The following is a 17992-nucleotide window of genomic DNA, read 5'->3' on the forward strand; positions in this document are numbered from 1 at the left end:
TCAGCTTTTAAATAAGGTCTGTGAGCAACATGGAGTGAGTGGACTGCTTATGCTAAAAGTCACTCTGCACAAAAACAAAAAACCAACCACCGTTTTGGTTTTACACTTTGGGATTCCCAGTCCTTATTGCTCGGTTTATGAGCTAAAATTATTTTTATATACTCTACAGCAACTCTGGTCCCTGAGTGCCACAAGCCAGAAAAGATTTCAAGCTATCAACACTGAATATTCATGAGAAGTATTTGCAAGCACGGCCTCCATTGCATGCAAATGTATCTCATGTATATTCATTGTGGATATCCTGAAAATCTGACTGGCTTGCAGTACTCGAGGACTGGAATTGCTTGCCCCTGCTCTAGAGGGACAGCTGTCAAATATCATAAGGAGAAAGGATCCATTGCGAGCTTTGTACTGCCAATTCTAGTTTCATTTGTAAATAAAAGACTAGAATCAAAGACAAACAGGACTGGAAGGATCCGCAAGAGGTCATTTAGTCCAGTGGTATCAATTCAGTCCTTTGGAGCCACTCTGGCCAGTCTGATTTATAGAATATCCACAATAAACAAACATGAGATAGATTTTTATACAGTGGGAGGTAATGCCAGTAAATCTCTTGCATGTGTTCACTGTGAATATTTTGTGAAGTGTTGCAAAGTGAATAAATAAATACATTAAATCAAGTTGGTCAGGTGGGTTTCTGAGGACAAGCTGAGAACCACTGATCTAGTCCATTCTCTGCTTCCAAAGCAGGACACATTGTACCGAAACCACCTCAAACACCTGGTCATCTAATTAGTCTAGTAGAAACATCTAGTGATGAAGATTCTACCAGCTTCTTAAGCAACTTATGCTGGGACTTTATTTATCATTAGACGTAGAAAGTTATTCTGAATTTCTATCCCAAAATCTCTCCTGTTGCTATTTAAATGTATTGCTTTTTAACCTATTACCAGTGAAGTTGAAGAACAGTTAACCATCTTCTTTATAACTTTCTTTACTGTTTTGAAGTTGCCTTCTATTTTCTAGATGTTCTCTGCAAGAAAAGGCCTAATGCCCTAGTTGTCTGTCTGTCTGTGACACCTGTGTTATGGTACTCCGGGACCAGGTACATGGAAGCGATGTGACAGGGACAGGAACTGGACACACGCTTCTGTATGGCCCAGGGAGACAGGGACAGCAGCTGGACACAGGCTTCTGTATGGCCCAGGGAGACTGTCCACTAGAGTGCTGTGCTGGGGAAAACACAGTGCCAACATCTCGAGCTGTGAAGATGGTGTTGTGACATATGCATCTGGCAACCTAGGGACGCCTGCCTCTAGATGGCGCTATGGGCCGGTAAAACAGAATGTCGGCACCAAGCCCCACAGGACAATACGCATGGTAAGAGTTGGCGCAGAGGAGAGGGAGAGGACGCTACCAGCTTTTGCACCAAAGTTCCATAAGCTAAACACACATATTTTATCTGTATACACCTCAGGATGTATAACTTTTCCAACTTATAAATAAACTAAACACCCTTGGTATGGGCATTATATTGACTGACCAGGTTAAAAACTGGTTGAGTGGGAGGTGACAAAATGTAGTGGTAAATGGAGTTCACTCCAAAGAGAGGGGCGTTACTAGTGGTGTGCTGCAAAGATTGGTCCTTGGCCCACTTAACCTTTTTGTAAGTGATGTTGCGAAAGAACTATTGGGAAAGGTTTGTCTTTCTGCGGACGATATCAAAATCTGCAACAGGGTAGACAACCAGAAAGGTATGGAAAACATGAGGAGAGATCCAGTGAAGCGGATCGATATCAAAATCTGCAACAGGGTAGACAACCAGAAAGGTATGGAAAACATGAGGAGAGATCCAATGAAGCTTGAGGAATAGCAGCTACGATTTAATGATAAAAAATGCAGAATCAGGTATTTGGGATGCAAAAACCTAAGGGGTATAAGTTTTCTATGCACAAATCAAGAGTGGGATCTGGGAGTGCTTGTGTCTTATGATCAAGGTGGACAAACAGGTGGATAAGGCGACGGCAAAAGTCAGAAAGATGCTTGGGTGCATAGGGAGAGTAAAGGTCAGCAGAAAAAAAAAGGGAAGCAATATTGCCCTTGTTTGAGTCCCTGGTGAGACCTCATTTGGAATACTGTGTACAGTTCTGGAAACCGCACCTTCAAATAGGATATAAACAGGATGGGTGGTTACTAAAATGGTCAGTGGTCTTCACTGTAAAGCATATGGGGACATACAAAGATTTAAACATGTATACCCCAGAGGAAAGGCGAGATGGGGGAGATATTATAGAGGTATTTAAATACCTCAGAGATATTAAGATGCAGAAGATGGGTCTCTTTCAATGGAAAGGAGACTCTGAAATGAGGGGGGAGAGTGGCTACACTGAGGAGTAATCTAAGGAAAGGGTGATGGATGCATGAAGACAGCTTCCCAGTAGAGGTGATATAGACAAGGACAGTATCTGAACTCAAAAAGACAATGGGCAAGCATAGGGGATTTCTAAGGGAGTGGTAAGTGTTATATAGCTAAGCAGTTGCGTGGATGGGTAGACTAGAAAGGTCGTATGGTCCTTTTTTGCTGTCATATTTCTATGTTTGTCTTTTCTCTAGGCTAAATAAAGCCAGCTCCTTCAGCTTTTCCTCACAGGTCAGATTTTCTAGCCTTCCTCTCATTTTTGTTGCTCTTCTCTGGAGCTTGTCCAGAATCTATCTTTAACTAGGAGTCCCAGAACCAGAAAGATAAAACTCCAACGAAGACCTGCCAACAGTGATCAAGATGAGAGAATTCTCACAAGTAAACTAAGCCGCTCTAAGCTGGAAGTCAAAGGGCAGCCACCCATAAGCAAGGTTAAGGTCCCATCTGTTACAAAGCAGAAACTTTAAAACAATTTATATTATAACAAAAGTGGGCTGTGCCCAGTTCTTAAGAAACTTAACACAGAGACACACACATGGTTTATTTACTTCATCCCATCTCAGAAAAACAGAAAGTCCAGAAGAATCACTTACGTCTAGGATATATTCCTGCACCACTGCATGCAGAATAATTGCTATGAAGACATAAAATAGGATGGTGACCAAATCTTTGATCCCATAGTGATAGTAAACAGTCTCACCATCTGTATTAAAAAAAAAAACAACATACAAGCTCAAGTATTCAGAACGTTATAGAACATTATATACCATAAGGTCAATATTCAAAGACATTTAGACAAATAACTCATACATTATCTATCTAATTGGCAGATTTATTACAATATTTTGCCATTTGTCTGGCTAGATTTTAACCAGATAAGTCATTATCCTGTTAAAATCTAACCAGATAAAAAAAAAAGAGGCGCTCCACTTAACTATAACCAGCTAAGGCCTGGATTTATTAAAATGCGAAAAATATTGCAAGAGAGAGAGAGAGACAGACAGACAGACATACTAGCCATAATGTGCTCACACTAGATAGGTATTTATATCTCCATGGGAAGTCCACCTAGTAACTCGAGGTGAGGTGTAGGGATTAGGGGCGACTGACATTCAAAGTGAGCCGTACGAACAGCAGAGTGCTCTCTTGTGAAGATTTGAGGATCTTCGAGTGAGGAAACTCAGCCAAAGATGAGATTTGTGTAATGTTCTCTCAACCTAGCTTGATGGACTCTCTACCTGGGTAACATCAAGCTAGGTTGAGAGAACATTGCATAAATCTCATCTTTGGCTGTTCGTACGTCTCACCTTGAATGTCAAATTGGCCCCTAACCCCTACACTAATACCTAAACCTCACCTCGAGTTACTAGGTGGGCTTTCCATAGAGATATAAATGTTCCAGGGGCATTTTGAAGAGGAGTTAAAAAAAAAAATCAGCCAAGTTAGTCAAATAACTTAACTATAACCCGCTAAGGCCTGGATTTATCAAAATGCGAAAAATATTGTATGAGAGGGAGAGAGAGAGAGAGAGACTAGCTATAATGCCCTCACACTAGATAGGTTATAATAATACAGAGGGTAATCTTTTTAAATATAACGCCCTATAGCTCTATCATTAACTCTACCACACAAATGGAGAGACAACAAATTCACAATATGTGTAATATTTATTGAATACATTCACATGTTCACCTATATAAACACTTTAAAAACTAAACTAGCACATACACACATTCATGCATCCCAATTAAAACAACAGATGTCCATACAATATTTTAATCCAAACAGAATATATATATAGAATGTATAATCCTTTCTATGTGATAATACTTTCTTAAAAAATGGAACTGAATTTTTACAAACACTTCTTTTGGGTTCACAATCATTTACAAATGTATCTCTCTCAATTCATGAATTCAAGCTGAAAAATATCAGTTTTACTGTATTATAAATCTTTATCATGACAAAAAGTATTCTTGGCTTTTAACCACTAGACCATGTTCCTTGATTTTAACCATATGTCCAACAAAAGATATCTTCGTTTCACCCCTAATGGACAGGGCTTCCTCAGGGACTGAGTTTTATCAGATGTTAATTCATTTTCCTCCACTAATATGGGGACTAAGTAACTAAAAGTTACCCTTCCAAGTTCAAACCATTACTTTAATAGATCAAGCGGAATCATTTTTTGACCGCATCAGTCACAATGATGTCACGTTCTCGTTAAGCGTGTTTAAATCATTTTACAAGAGCCAAATTGAACTTCATTCCGCTAAACACTGACAATGAAGCTGTAGTTCTACAGCGCCATGCCTCCGTGTCAAGGCGCCAATTCGCATGCTCAAAGGAACATTTCTGTATCGCTGGAAATGACACAACCCTCCGTCATTCAACCAAAACGTTTTGGTGAATCTGATAAAAAAAAATTTTTTTAACTCTTCAAAATGCCCCTGGAGCGCCTCTTTTTTTTTTTTAATCTGGTTAGATTTTAACAGGATAATGACTGTTAAACCAAAACGTTTTGGTGAATGACAGAGGGTTGCGTCATTTCCGGCGATACAGAAATGTTCCTTTGAGGATGCGAATTGGCGCCTTGACACGGAGGCGCGGCGCTGTAGAACTACAGCTTCATTGTCAGTGTTTAGCGGAATGAAGTTCAATTTGGCTCTTGTAAAATGATTTAAACACGCTTAACGAGATCGTGACATCATTGTGACTGATGCAGTCAAAAAATGATTCCGCTTGATCTATTAAAGTAATGGTTTGAACTTGGAAGGGTAACTTTTAGTTACTTAGTCCCCATATTAGTGGAGGAAAATGAATTAACATCTGATAAAACTCAGTCCCTGAGGAAGCCCTGTCCATTAGGGGTGAAACGAAGATATCTTTTGTTGGACATATGGTTAAAATCAAGGAACATGGTCTAGTGGTTAAAAGCCAAGAATACTTTTTGTCATGATAAAGATTTATAATACAGTAAAACTGATATTTTTCAGCTTGAATTCATGAATTGAGAGAGATATATTTGTAAATGATTGTGAACTTAAAAGAAGTGTTTGTAAAAAATTCAGTTCCATTTTTTAAGAAAGTATTATCACATTGAAAGGATTACATATTCTATTTGGATTAAAATATTGTACGGACATCTGTTGTTTTAATTGGGATGCATGAATGTGTGTGTGTGCTTAATTGGGATGCATGGATGTGTGTGAATGTATTCAATAAATATTAATCAATCACCAGAAGCTAAATATCCTCACCTACCAATTCACTCAATACAAAAAAAGGAGGATGTATTGTGTTCTATTTTATAATTTTTAAAGTGCTAAATAGATTATCCTTATCAACTCATTACATAGGAACGAGTATTCGTTCCTATGTAATGAGTTGATAAGGATAATCTATTTAGCACTTTAAAAATTATAAAATAGAACACAATACATCCTCCTTTTTTTGTATTCAATAAATATTACACATATTGTGAATTTGTTGTCTCTCTATTTGTGTGGTAGAGTTAATGTTTTCAAAGATAGGCAGTTAAGTAGCAATATAAAAATCAATAAAAAAAAAAAAGATGTAAAAAGAGCTTGTGGGCCATTCTTCCTTCTCCTCCTCCAAATTTAGTATATGGCTCTGTTGGGCTGTGCACCACCCATCCCAAAACCTCTCCAAAATAAAATAAAGTGTCACAGGTTCACAGGTCAGGCCTATACCCCCCCCCCCCCCCCTTTTCCCTCCTTCCTGGTTTCTATGTAATTTAATCTGGATGCCCTGTGACCCTCATGTCATTTTTATATCCTCGGTCACACGCCCCTGCCCCCCTGCCTGATCCCCTCCCCCTCCCTGAAACCTAAAAATAAAAAAAATGTTAAAAACTTACCCGATCCCAGCGCTCCAGCACGCTTCTGTCAGAAACAGCACTGGCAGCAGATACGTTTGTACCTCGCTCCCGGTTGGGTTTTTTTTTTTTTAAAGGTATTGGGAGGATGGGGTTAGGTCTATAGAAACTGCAGCAGGGTGAGTGGGTCACATGGTAGCCTAATTACATTACACAGAAGCCAGGAAGAGGTGTGGGGAGCAGGCTCAGCTCGTGGACCCACCATACTTTTATCTTCTTTAGGAGGGGTTTGGGGGTGGGGAGTGCACGGCCCGACAGAACCATATATTAAATTTGGAAGAGGAGAGGGTGAGAATTGCCCACAGGCCACTTTTACTTTTTTTTTTTTTTTGAGCTCACTACTTAACCGGATATCTTTGAAGGCATTTAAGTAACTAGCTATCCAGCCACACAACACCGGATTACTGAAAAAATCTAACTAGCTGGTTAGGTTTTTCAGTTACCCAGCTAACAGTATTCAGCAGGACATTTATCCCGCTGAATATCTAGGACATGTTATCCGGCTACCTTTATCCGAATAACTTGTCCACTCACCGGCCATCTGAACATTGGCCTCCATAAACATAAAAGCTTCAAACTGTGGCTAAATTTTCAAGGAATATAAAACAACATGCATGTCTTTTCACTTAAATCTGTTTCCCAGGAGGCTAAGGACAAATGAATAACTTACATCAAGTCAAACACAGTGTTTCTGACCAGCACATCCATTAAAAAAAAAAAAAATAAATAAGGGGAATTCTCACAAAAATCACAATGCACGTAGATAAAAATCTGTACCCTCCATTTTAATTTGCTTCATATTCACATGCCTCATTTCATGGACATTTTTAAATGTTACCCAAGACATGTAAAATAAAGCAACCTCTACCGTTTATAATAAGTTACTGAAGTAGCATGCTCAGTTAAATACAGCTCGGCATTTACAGCAAAAATCCAGTGAACGACCAGAGAAGAGACACAGAATTAATTACATGAGAGGCCTAGGGTTCCTCTCCATTGGTCAAAGGGGCAGGGATCACTAGGGTTACGTGCAGTGGTTCAGTAATGAGAGCAGTGTGATCCCGGCTCCTCAGGGCATCACAGCAGCTCTCCCCGTACGTCACCATGCCAAGGAGTAAGACATCAATAGTGATGTAACTGTTCGTCTGTAAACTGGCGATAACCTGGACATAAACAGGGGGGGGGGGGGGGGGATGGAGGCCATGCTTACTACCTTTCCCTGCAAACCCGCCCCTCTGCAGGGTAATATAAGTATTTAAGAATGGATAATCCCACCCTGCCAAAAAGTATCTTCCACAGGTGAAAAGGAAAGTCTAGGATGCATTAGCAGAAGACGCATTTTCCCTTGAAGGCAGGAAGATGGTCTGTGTGTATCTGTCTCAAGAACCAGGCACTAAAATAAACACAACACAGTTTTATTTTACTGTGCTTGATGCTGGAAAAATGAAATAGATTAACAAAAAACAATATAGTAACATAGTAAATGTTGGCAGAAAAAGACTCAAGTGGTCCATCCAGTCTGCTAAGCAGGTCTTTTTTATTTTTAGGGTAACTGCTGTTCTGTGCAGGTTACCAAATCAACACGAGTTACCTCTTTTGTCATCTCCGTCATGTAATCTTTTGTGCTTATCATTCCATGCCCTTTTGAATTCCATTACCATCCTTGCCCTCACTACTTCTACTGGGAGGGCATCCATGCACCCACCACCCTTTCCGTAAAGAAATACTTCCTGATATTGGTCCTGACTCGACCACTTTGGAGCTGTCCTACAGTTTTCTTTCCATCAAAAAATATTTAATTCCTGTGCATTAATACTGCCCCCCTCCCCCAGTGTATACACATTTAGGTCGGTCAATCTCACCTCATAACTCTTCTGCGGCAGGCCCCACACCATTTTGGCAGCCTCTCTCTGGACTGCTTCAATCCTGTTTATCCGTTTTGAGATACGGTTTCCAGAACTGCACACACTACTCCAGATGAGGTCTCACTATTATCACATCTTTTCTTCTGTTGGTTATTCCTCTCTCTATCCAGCCCAGCATCCCTCTGGCCTTAGCCACTGCCTTGCATATTGCTTCATCACCTTTAGATCATTGGATACTATCACCCCCAAGGTCTCTCTCCCAGTCTGTGCACAAGAGACTTTATCTCCCCCCATCACATACAGCTCCTTTGAATTTCTGCACCCAAATGCATGACTGCACTTCTTGGCATTAAATCCCAGCTGCCAATCCTTCTCTTATTCCTCAAGTTTTCTTAGATCACTTTTTATTTTCTTTACTCTTTCAGAAGTGTCCACCCCATTGCAGATCTCAATATCATCCTCAAAAAGACAAAAAAACTTTTCCTTCTAACCCTTCCGTAATATCACTCACAAAGATTTTGAATAGAACCAGTCAAAGAACCGATCCCCGATGCACTCCATTTATGTTTTTGTCCTCAGAGTAGGTTCCATTTACGACTACTCGCTGTCATCTGTCAGTCAATCAATTTCTAATCCATTCTACCATAATGGGACCCATTTCCAGACTTTTCAATTTGTTCCTATGTGGGACTGTTTCAAAAGCTTTGCTGAAATGCAGATAAATCACATCAAGTGCTCATCCTTGCTCTAACTCTCTAGTCATGCAATCGAAAAAGGTCAATCAGATTTGTCTGGCATGATGCTCCTCTGGTAAACCATGTTGCCTCAGATCATGCAACCCACTGTACTGCAGATAGTTCACTATCCTTTCCCTCGAAAGTATCTCCATTAATTTTCCCATTACCCAAGGTAGCTAACCAGCCTGTAGTTTCAGTCTCCACCCCGCTACCATTTTTGTGAAGCAGGACCACAATCGCTCTTCTTCAATCCTGTGGCACCATTCCCGTTTCCAATGATCTATTGAACAGGTCTTTCAGCAGACTCGCCAGCACCTCTCTGAGCTCCTTCAGTACCCTGGGATATATATCTCATCCACTCCTATGGCTTTGTCTACTTTCAGTTTCGCTAGTTTCACCCAAACACTCTCTTCTGTAAGTCGAATGGTAACTATCCCCCCCCACCCCCCAATCCGTGCTCTTATCAACCAGCAATGGCCCTTCCCCGAGGTCTTTAGTGAACACCAAAATGAAGTGTGCGTTTCATGCTCCTACTTTTTCCTCTTCTCCACACAGTGATCCTTATCTTAGTTTAATATTACAAAACCACCTCTGGTCTTCCTCCTTTTTCTGCTATATCTGGAAAATGTTTTGTCACCTCACTTTATCTCTTTGGCGATCCTTTCTTCCACTGGAATTTTCACAATCCTGATTTCTTTTCTCGCCTCTTTTAATTTCATCAGATATTCTGTGTGCCTCTTTTTGAATTCCTTTGTCCTTGATCTTTTTGCCTTTTATTTTTTCTGCCACCATTTTAGAGAATCATATTGGTTTCCTTTTCTTATTTTTATCAACTTTTCTTACATGAAGATTTGTTGCCTTTGTTACAGCTCATTTTAAATTTAGCCCACTGTTTCACTTCTCCCATCTCCTCCCAGCCTTCTAGCTCTTTTTCTCAAGGTACTTCCCCATTTTTTCCAACATCTGTATTTCTGAAATCTATGACTTTGACCTTCGTGTGACTTCTCTTCTTCTTAGCTACTGTATCAAACCATACTGTCAGATGATCACTGGCGCCCAGACAGGCACCCACTCAGACAGAGATATTATTTCCATTTGTGAGTATCAGGTTCAGTAGCACTCCTTCCCTTATGGATTTCATCACCATTTGTCTAAGCAGAGCCCCTTGAAGGTATCCACAATCCCCCTACTCCTAGCAGATTCTGCAGCAGGGATACTCCAATCCACATTCAGTAGATTAAAATCTCCAACGAGAAACATTTCTTCCTTCTCTCCTAAATCTGTCTAGTTCTTCTCTCTGATTCAGAGGCCTGTAGACCACCCCCCAGTGTAAATGGAAGTGCTATCATTATTTTTTATCTTTTAAGACTGCCCAGAGCGCTTACCCCATGTCCTCTGCATTTCAATTACTAAGATATTGCTTTTGACATAAAGAGCTACTCCTCCCCATTTTTTTTTGCCCCCTCCATCTTTTCTCAACAGGTTATAACCTGAGATGGCTGTATCCCATCATGAGACTCACTGAACCATTTCTCCATAACAGCAACAATATCCAAGTCCACCTCCACCATCAGGGCCTGCAAGTTTGGAATTTTGTTGCTCAGACTGACAGCACTTGTGCTCATAGCTTTCCAGCTTTTTTCCCCGCTTTACAGCAATGCTCTTAACACAATTTCTTTTTATAGGTAACCAGATTCAGCCCTAAATAGAAACATGAAGACAAAAACTGAACTGGAAACTTCAGCAAGCCAGACTCTGTATACAGAACAATATTTATTTATTTATTTACTTTTATATACCGACATTCGTCGGAACATCATGCCGGTTTACATTGTAACAAATTAACAAGAGAGTGAAATACAATAAACAGGGAAGGGGAAGGGGGAGCAGCAATGAAGGAGGAGAGAGGACAACAGTACGAAGGATAGAGAAAGAGAGATATTTTATAGGAACATTCGAAATATAAATTAACAATAAACAATATATGTACAGGTGGATATTTGAAAAAATATAAATTAACAATAGACAATATGGGGCGGATTTTAAATGCCCTGCGCGCATTGGTTAATATAGCTCAGATTTTCCTGTTGATTTCTGAGGTGTTCCCCAGCAAATGAACAAGTCATCCATGACCCTTTGATTGAAGGACTACTCATATGGCTGTAACACTCTGCTGAATTGTTCCTCTAATGTATTTTGGATTCCCAGAAGGTAGGTCACCTGGAAATGGGCATTGATGTTTTGCTCACAATCAGATTCAGATGGCCTCCTGACAAGAATGTGTAAAGTTCCGATACACAGAACATAGCTACTTGGTTGTCTGTCTGAATTAAGATTCTTTCCTAAAAGGATGTGAGAGAAAGCTCTCAGAGCATACAAATGGCTTGCTGTTCCAGATGGTAGATTTGCAGATGATTCTCCACTGGAGACCACAATACTTGGGTCCACTCCACACAGGTCTTCACCTCCACCCTTTGGTGGAGTCATTGGTAAACAGGCTCATTTGATGGAGTAGGACTCCTAGGAAGAGACCAACCTTTAGAACTTCTGAATTCATCCACCACTGAAAGTTTGCTCTCATCCCGGAGGTTGTATGGCAAAAAGCCAGTGACTTTTTGCCATACAACCATACAACAATAAGAGTGTGTGCATAATTTATCTTGAGCCACCAGCCATGCACAGAGACTGAACCAATGTGCAGGCCTAAGCATCACAAAGATGGAGTCTTCAACTATGTGAAGATCTTGGCTACTTCAACTAGAACTATGAATCACACAGAAGAGAAGAAATTGCAATTGTTCTTTCCTATCAAACATTTGTCTGTACCTCACAATGTGCTAGAACACCCAGGACAAAAACTGAACATGCCCTTGATGAAAACTTGTATCTAGTCATAAAACCAGTTATGAAATGGGTATTTTTCAGCATATCTCCACTGATGAACTCACTACCCACAGTGAAAATATTTATATGCATCTGGACTCAGACTGTGTTATTTGTATCCCACCCTGTGTCTATAGATGGTGGTAACATCCAATCAAGATCAACGCTGGATCCTGTAGAACTGAATATGCAATGAAGTTCCGAACAGAGAAAATGATTCTGAACTATACAGACTGTGAACATTTTCCTAAAGGATTTTTCCCAGGGAATTTTCTTCCCCATAACTTTGCCTCCTAGCAAGCCTAAGAGTGAGTCCCGTGCTCAATATAGGCTGCTCCACTAATCTTTAAGTAGATGCCTTGCCAACTTATTCCCTGAAAGAACTTTGGCAAGCCAAGGACTTCTTTAACCTGTTCCTGCCAGCATATCTCACAGAGACATCTGTGAGATCTCTGAGCTTTAATGTTCCTGTCATTTGCTGGCTCGGTTGTTGAATTCCGGAACTATGCTTCTAGCAGGATTGTGACTCACCAACAGCTGAGAGTGAGATAAACTGGTTTAAATAATCTTTCAGCTGGGTTAATTAGTTTGGCATTGTGTATTTGTCAAGTGCAAGCTGACTTGGTGATAACGCAAGAGTCATTCTCATTTTTCATAATAGTGCTTTGCTCTGTAAAATTAGGAACTTAAAAAAGAAAATATATGTATGGTATTAAACCTTGTATACTTATGCTGCTACAACAAAACTGATTGATTACCTCACACAAAATTTAAGCAACTGCTCCCTTAAAACTAATTAATTCGTATCATCAGATTATCAGTTAAAACTGCTATAAACACCTGCATCTTATTTATTCTACAAAGTCAGGGATATTTGGTGTGCCTTTCTCTGCACCTCCTATGATGCCACATACGTCTGAACCATATTTAAGCCCCACCATGGGGGGGAGGAGGAGGTGGAGGGAGACAGCCTTCCCATTTCCCATGCTTACAGAAATGAGGGGGGAGGGGAATTTCCCATCTTGATTTCCTACATCAAAAGCCTAACAATGCTGCTCTCTGACGTGCAGCTGCACTGCTCTGCCTCATGCCAAGTCTTGAGCTCTTATTTACCAATGCCTTCCTTACAGCTTCCATCTTTCAGATGTGAAACTGCTGCTGTATCTTGGGGGACATACGACAGCTGCAGCAGCTGTGGTCTGGGCCCAAGCATCAGTAGCAGATGGTATGTGTAACTATGATAAACATCTGGTGTCCACAGATACAGGCTTTAAACCTGCTCACCCTAGGCTTTTTGGCCTTGGGCTTCTCCTTGCTTTTAGACATCTGTTGTATCTAATTTTTTTTTAAGAACTTAAAAGTAATGGCTATTGAAAAATTGGTGACCTTTCTTGTTGTTCTAACTACAGATTTGCATTCAAAATTTCAATCCCAAGAACAATGTATTTCTATTTGTGAGAAGAAGATATCTGAAACAGAGGCTTCCTTAGTGCAAATTAGAGGTACAGAGTAATAGGATTAAAGATTTATCTGTATCTTAAAGGACTGAAAATATTGGAAATTCTCTCAAATCTTTAAATTTGAGAGTTCTTAATTTTTCTCAAATGTCTCTAATTTCTCCTTCTGAGTTCTTTACCTATTATTTAAAGGAGGTTTTTCAAATTCCAGAAACTGCTTTGCCTCCTATTGGGAAACATTTATTATTTTAGTAACAGAGATCATGGAATAGAACAATTGATATTTAAACAAACAGAGACTTTGTTTATTAACTTATTACATATCTTTAAAATTTTGCAGCATATAACCCTATTGTGTTATGGTGAAACTGAAAAAAACAAAAACAAAAATGAAAAATTTCAGAAAATAAAGAAAAAAACACAAAAAAACAGAAAATGAAAAATAAACCCTAGAAGTGCATATCATTATTGTCCCATTTATACATCTACAATATGCTTAATATAAAAGTTCCTAAACTAATATAATAATATTATTTGATAAGATTGTGTTACTTACAAACTTCCTTTCAGTGTCCATCCCATGTATGTCGGCATGTACTCTATGTTACCTGATCTATTTAAACTGACTTCAACCAATCATAATGCTCACACCCCTTTGACCATATCAGGACAAACCAGTCCTTTAAAAATGCCTTTAATAGTCATAAAGGGGGGGGGGTGTCCTAATATTCTTTGAAAATGTATACTAAAGAACACTCAATATGTAAATCATTTGCTCTGTGTCCAATTTCTATCACTAATCATTGTATCAACTGGCTACAATATAGAACATATTCAGAAAACCTTCAGAAAACCTCCCATTCATTACTTTTGTAATTTGGAACAGTCTATAGCGGTTATTGTACATAGTAAGATTTATTATTTGCCTACTCCTAAGAAAGCAACTGGAGCTGCTTCAGTGGAATTCTCTACTGGTTTTTCAAACTTTTTGGAGAATTCTGGAGAGGATAATGTGGTTGGGTGAGCTACAATACTCATATTTTCCATCTCTGTTTTTGCCATAAGAATGTTTTGTTCAAAGGGCAGATAATTTGGATGTTTCCTGATCTTGCTAGAGTCAAGCAGGAATGTAAGAGGAAGTTTCTGGCCATGAAACCTGAAGTATTGTCTCTCGGGGCTACATGTGTTATTCGTCACCCTTGCAAATGGGTTATAACTCTTGACGCTTCTAGGTTTCTTGTTTTTGATCTGTTACAGCTAAGAGAGTTTATAGATGCCAGACATAGCATTGTATTGTAATCTGCCTCTGTGTTACGTGTAATTGAGATTAATGGGTAGTGTTCTGCACTGATGTTTTCATCTTTTGATTTGTATTACTTTTTTGTAAGCCTTATCATTGGCTTTTTTCTGTTCCCCCTCTTAATTGGGGTCTAAAGTTGGCTTATGCTATATTATAAAATTTGTATTTTTGTATTTCTGTTGTATGATTTAATCTTGCGTAATGCCTTTTTTCTTTCAAATGTGTTGTATATTTGATTTGTTTCAAAATGCATAAATAGAAAATGTAAAAAAAAAAACTTTAAAATTTCTGTTTGAGGTGCTACCAAGGTAGTGGCAGCAAAAAAAAAAAAAAAAAAGAAAAAACCTGAAGCAAGCAACGAGGCATATAGGGGGCACTAGGCACCAAAAGGTATGAAAAAATTCAAGAGAATTGGACATGCCCATGCAGTAACTCAGATGAAGAAAGACCAAGAGGCTCATTAGGCAGCGTGGCAATTCCCGCACATGCTCAGTAAAGACTTACTGAACTCTGAGAGCTGGGTCTATGTTAGTGCTGTTGGATAACATCACTCACATGTAATGGCTAATTCATGCCTGCTTGTCAATGGAAAAAATATGCAAGGATTTTCACTTTGAAGATTGATGTGGGTACAAAGTGGCATCTGCTTTTTCTGCAGGAAAAGTTTTGCTGAAGAACATGTTGAGATTTGAAAATGCCATCTATGTATATACTTTTCCTCTCCTGGAAGCACCTCCTTTCAATGCAGCTAAAAGTACATGTATTGTGGAACAATGAGCAGACTTTTAGCCATACTGAGGGTGAGCAAATTTCAACATCCGATTTATATGGGTCAAATGCTTTGGAGTGAATTTTCAAAGGATAAAAAGTAGCATACATTGTAGCAATTTTCAAAAGCTGATTTAGGCATGTAAAACATTTTGGAAAACTCAGTGAAAGTAAAAAGTTGCAATTTTCAGAAGATATTGGATAGAATTTAAGAAATGTTCTTGTTTTTAAAGCTCTAAATTCAGGTGGGCCCTCATATCTAGCTGATCTACTTAAGTACTATGTCCCGACTCTGACCTTAAGGTCCAAAGATAAGAATTTATTGGTAATGCCTGCTATTTAGACAGCACGATTGCATGAGACATGGGTTAGGACTTTTTGTGTTGCAGGGTCAAAGTTATGGTATGACCTACCTGAGACTGAAAGGGCCTGTAACAATATTAAAATATTTAGAAAGCAACTTAAAATGTTTAGGCAGGCTTTTGATCCTTAATGTTAAGGAAGTGCACTTCTAAGTGATTAAATAACATTTTTTTAGGTTTGTTTTTACTGTTTTAATAAGTGAATCTATTTTAGATGTTAAACAATTTGGGGCAGATTTTAAATACTTGCGCGAGCGCGTACTTTTGTTCGCGCAGCAGGCGCGAACAAAAGTACGCTGGATTTTATAAGATATGTGCATATCTTATAAAATCCGGGGTCGGCGCGCACAAGGGGGTGCACATTTGTGCAATCTGCGCACGCCGAGCCCAGTGCGCGCTGCCTGTTCCCTCCGAGGGCGCTCCGATTTCGGAGCGGCCTCGGAGGGAACTTTCCTTCGCCCTCCCCCCACCTTCCCCTCCCTTCCCCTACCTAACCCACCCCCCCGGCCCTATCTAAACCCCCCCCCTTACCTTTGCGCGCGTCGGCCGGCTGCCCTGCTCCGTGGTCCGGTCCCGGGGGCTGTTCCGGAGGCCGCGGCCACGCCCCCGGAATGCCCCCGGGCCGAAACCATGCCCATGTCGCTGCCCCCGAAACCCTGCGCCCCACCCCCCTAAATGCCGCATCATCCCGACACGCCCCCGACAGGAAGCCCCGGGACTTACGCGCGTCCCGGGGCTCTGCGCGCGCCGGCAGCCTATGCAAAATAGGCTGCCGGCGCACAAGGGTTTTAAAATCCGCCCCTTTATGTTATTGTAATCTGCCTAGCAAGCATTGATCGATATAGACGGAAAATAATCATTTCTAAATAAATAATACATAGAGCCATTTACTTATGTGAAACCCAGTTTTATGTGCATAAATCCTTTTGAAAATTACCTCCTTTGAAAATTCCCTCCCCATGAATACATATTTACCAGCAATCAATCACATACTGTAATCCCCCACCCATAGTTTTATGGGGGATCAGTATGGAACATTTTCTCCTTCCTATTACTAAAAAATGTCTCATTTAATATAAAAAAGATTGGCAGAGAAATAAATACTTTAAAGCATCTTAAGAATGTTTAAATCTGTAAAGAAAGTAAGGAAGCATATGTTAGCCATATAAAAATATTATTATGTCAAGGAGAAAAGTGTAAACTAGAAAAATTAGAGAAAAATATCCTCAAATGCTACAATGTTATAAGGAGGGAAAAAAAAAGAAAAAATAAATACTTTATACAGATTTATGTATTGAGTTACTTCTTGATTGAATTTGGCATCCCCAAGTCGTCCCCTGTTCACTATTCAAAAAAGAAAAAGAAAAAAAAAAGAGAGAGACTTACTTTGATCATATTCATAAAATACATATCTAGCTGTACAGAAGAGACTTGAGAGTTTTGCCCGGTATAAAGTAGTTTTCATTTTTAGAAAATCTAACCATCAATGTTTACTTTGGAATAGAAACAGAATTAGGAAATTAATTTAGGTTAGAATTAAAAATTTTGGAACCTAGGCCCGCGGAGAAGGAGTCTGAAAGCTTTTTCTGACCTAATAACAGCTGCTCGAGTCCGGGGTAACTAGCAGCAGCTGGGATTGCTGACATTGAGGGGTGGGACCTGGAGGTAGGTCCCGGAAGTGCACCCTTATAAATCGGCCTGCACGCGGCGCGCAGCAGACGCCGGCGCGCCGCTTTGCCTAAGGGACGCATGGCTTTGCCCGGCTTTGCCTGGATTTCATAAGGACTTTAACTTCTTAACTGGAACATTTATAACATTTCTTAGAGTTTATTTTCACAACTCCCTTCTCCAAGAGTCAACAGAGACATGGTAAGGCAAAATACTGGCATAGTTTGGGGCTGGTGCGGACTTACCCTATTGTTTAGGCAAAAGTAAATTATCAATACTTGCTATGCCTGCAAAACGAAAAGGTAAGATGAGAGTTTATCCTTCCCTGCCATTACCTTCACCCATTCAACAGGAGATAAGCCGCTTTATGCTCTCACCCATGCCCGATTTTATAACATGCTCCATGCGCATGTTATAAAATCGGGCATAGAGTTGTTCGCGCCGGGTTGAGCGAATAAATCTATGCCCTCGCGCTGTTTTTAAAACCTGGCCCTTAGTTTCTCTGCCACCATGTGGAATTTCAATATTTTGTTTGATATAGTAATGGTACTGGTTAATTAAGAAATGATGATATATAGTGATATTATACTTATTATATGTAATGAATAATTACCAATCCATGTTTTTCTATTGCA

General features: G+C 39.8%; 1 protein-coding gene across 2 annotated transcripts in view; it reads right to left on the minus strand.

Moving 5' to 3' along the window:
- TRAM2 (translocation associated membrane protein 2) overlaps positions 1 to 17992 on the minus strand; it is a 142203-nt gene that overhangs the window by 44458 nt on the left and 79753 nt on the right. For both annotated transcript variants that reach the window (XM_029596123.1, XM_029596124.1), the window contains exon 3: positions 3013 to 3122. In XM_029596123.1, coding sequence (XP_029451983.1) covers positions 3013 to 3122 — 110 coding nt within the window. The remainder of the gene's footprint in view (positions 1 to 3012; positions 3123 to 17992) is intronic.

Source organism: Rhinatrema bivittatum, chromosome 3, assembly GCF_901001135.1.
Source record: "Rhinatrema bivittatum chromosome 3, aRhiBiv1.1, whole genome shotgun sequence".
Classification (NCBI taxonomy): Eukaryota; Metazoa; Chordata; class Amphibia; order Gymnophiona; family Rhinatrematidae; genus Rhinatrema; species Rhinatrema bivittatum.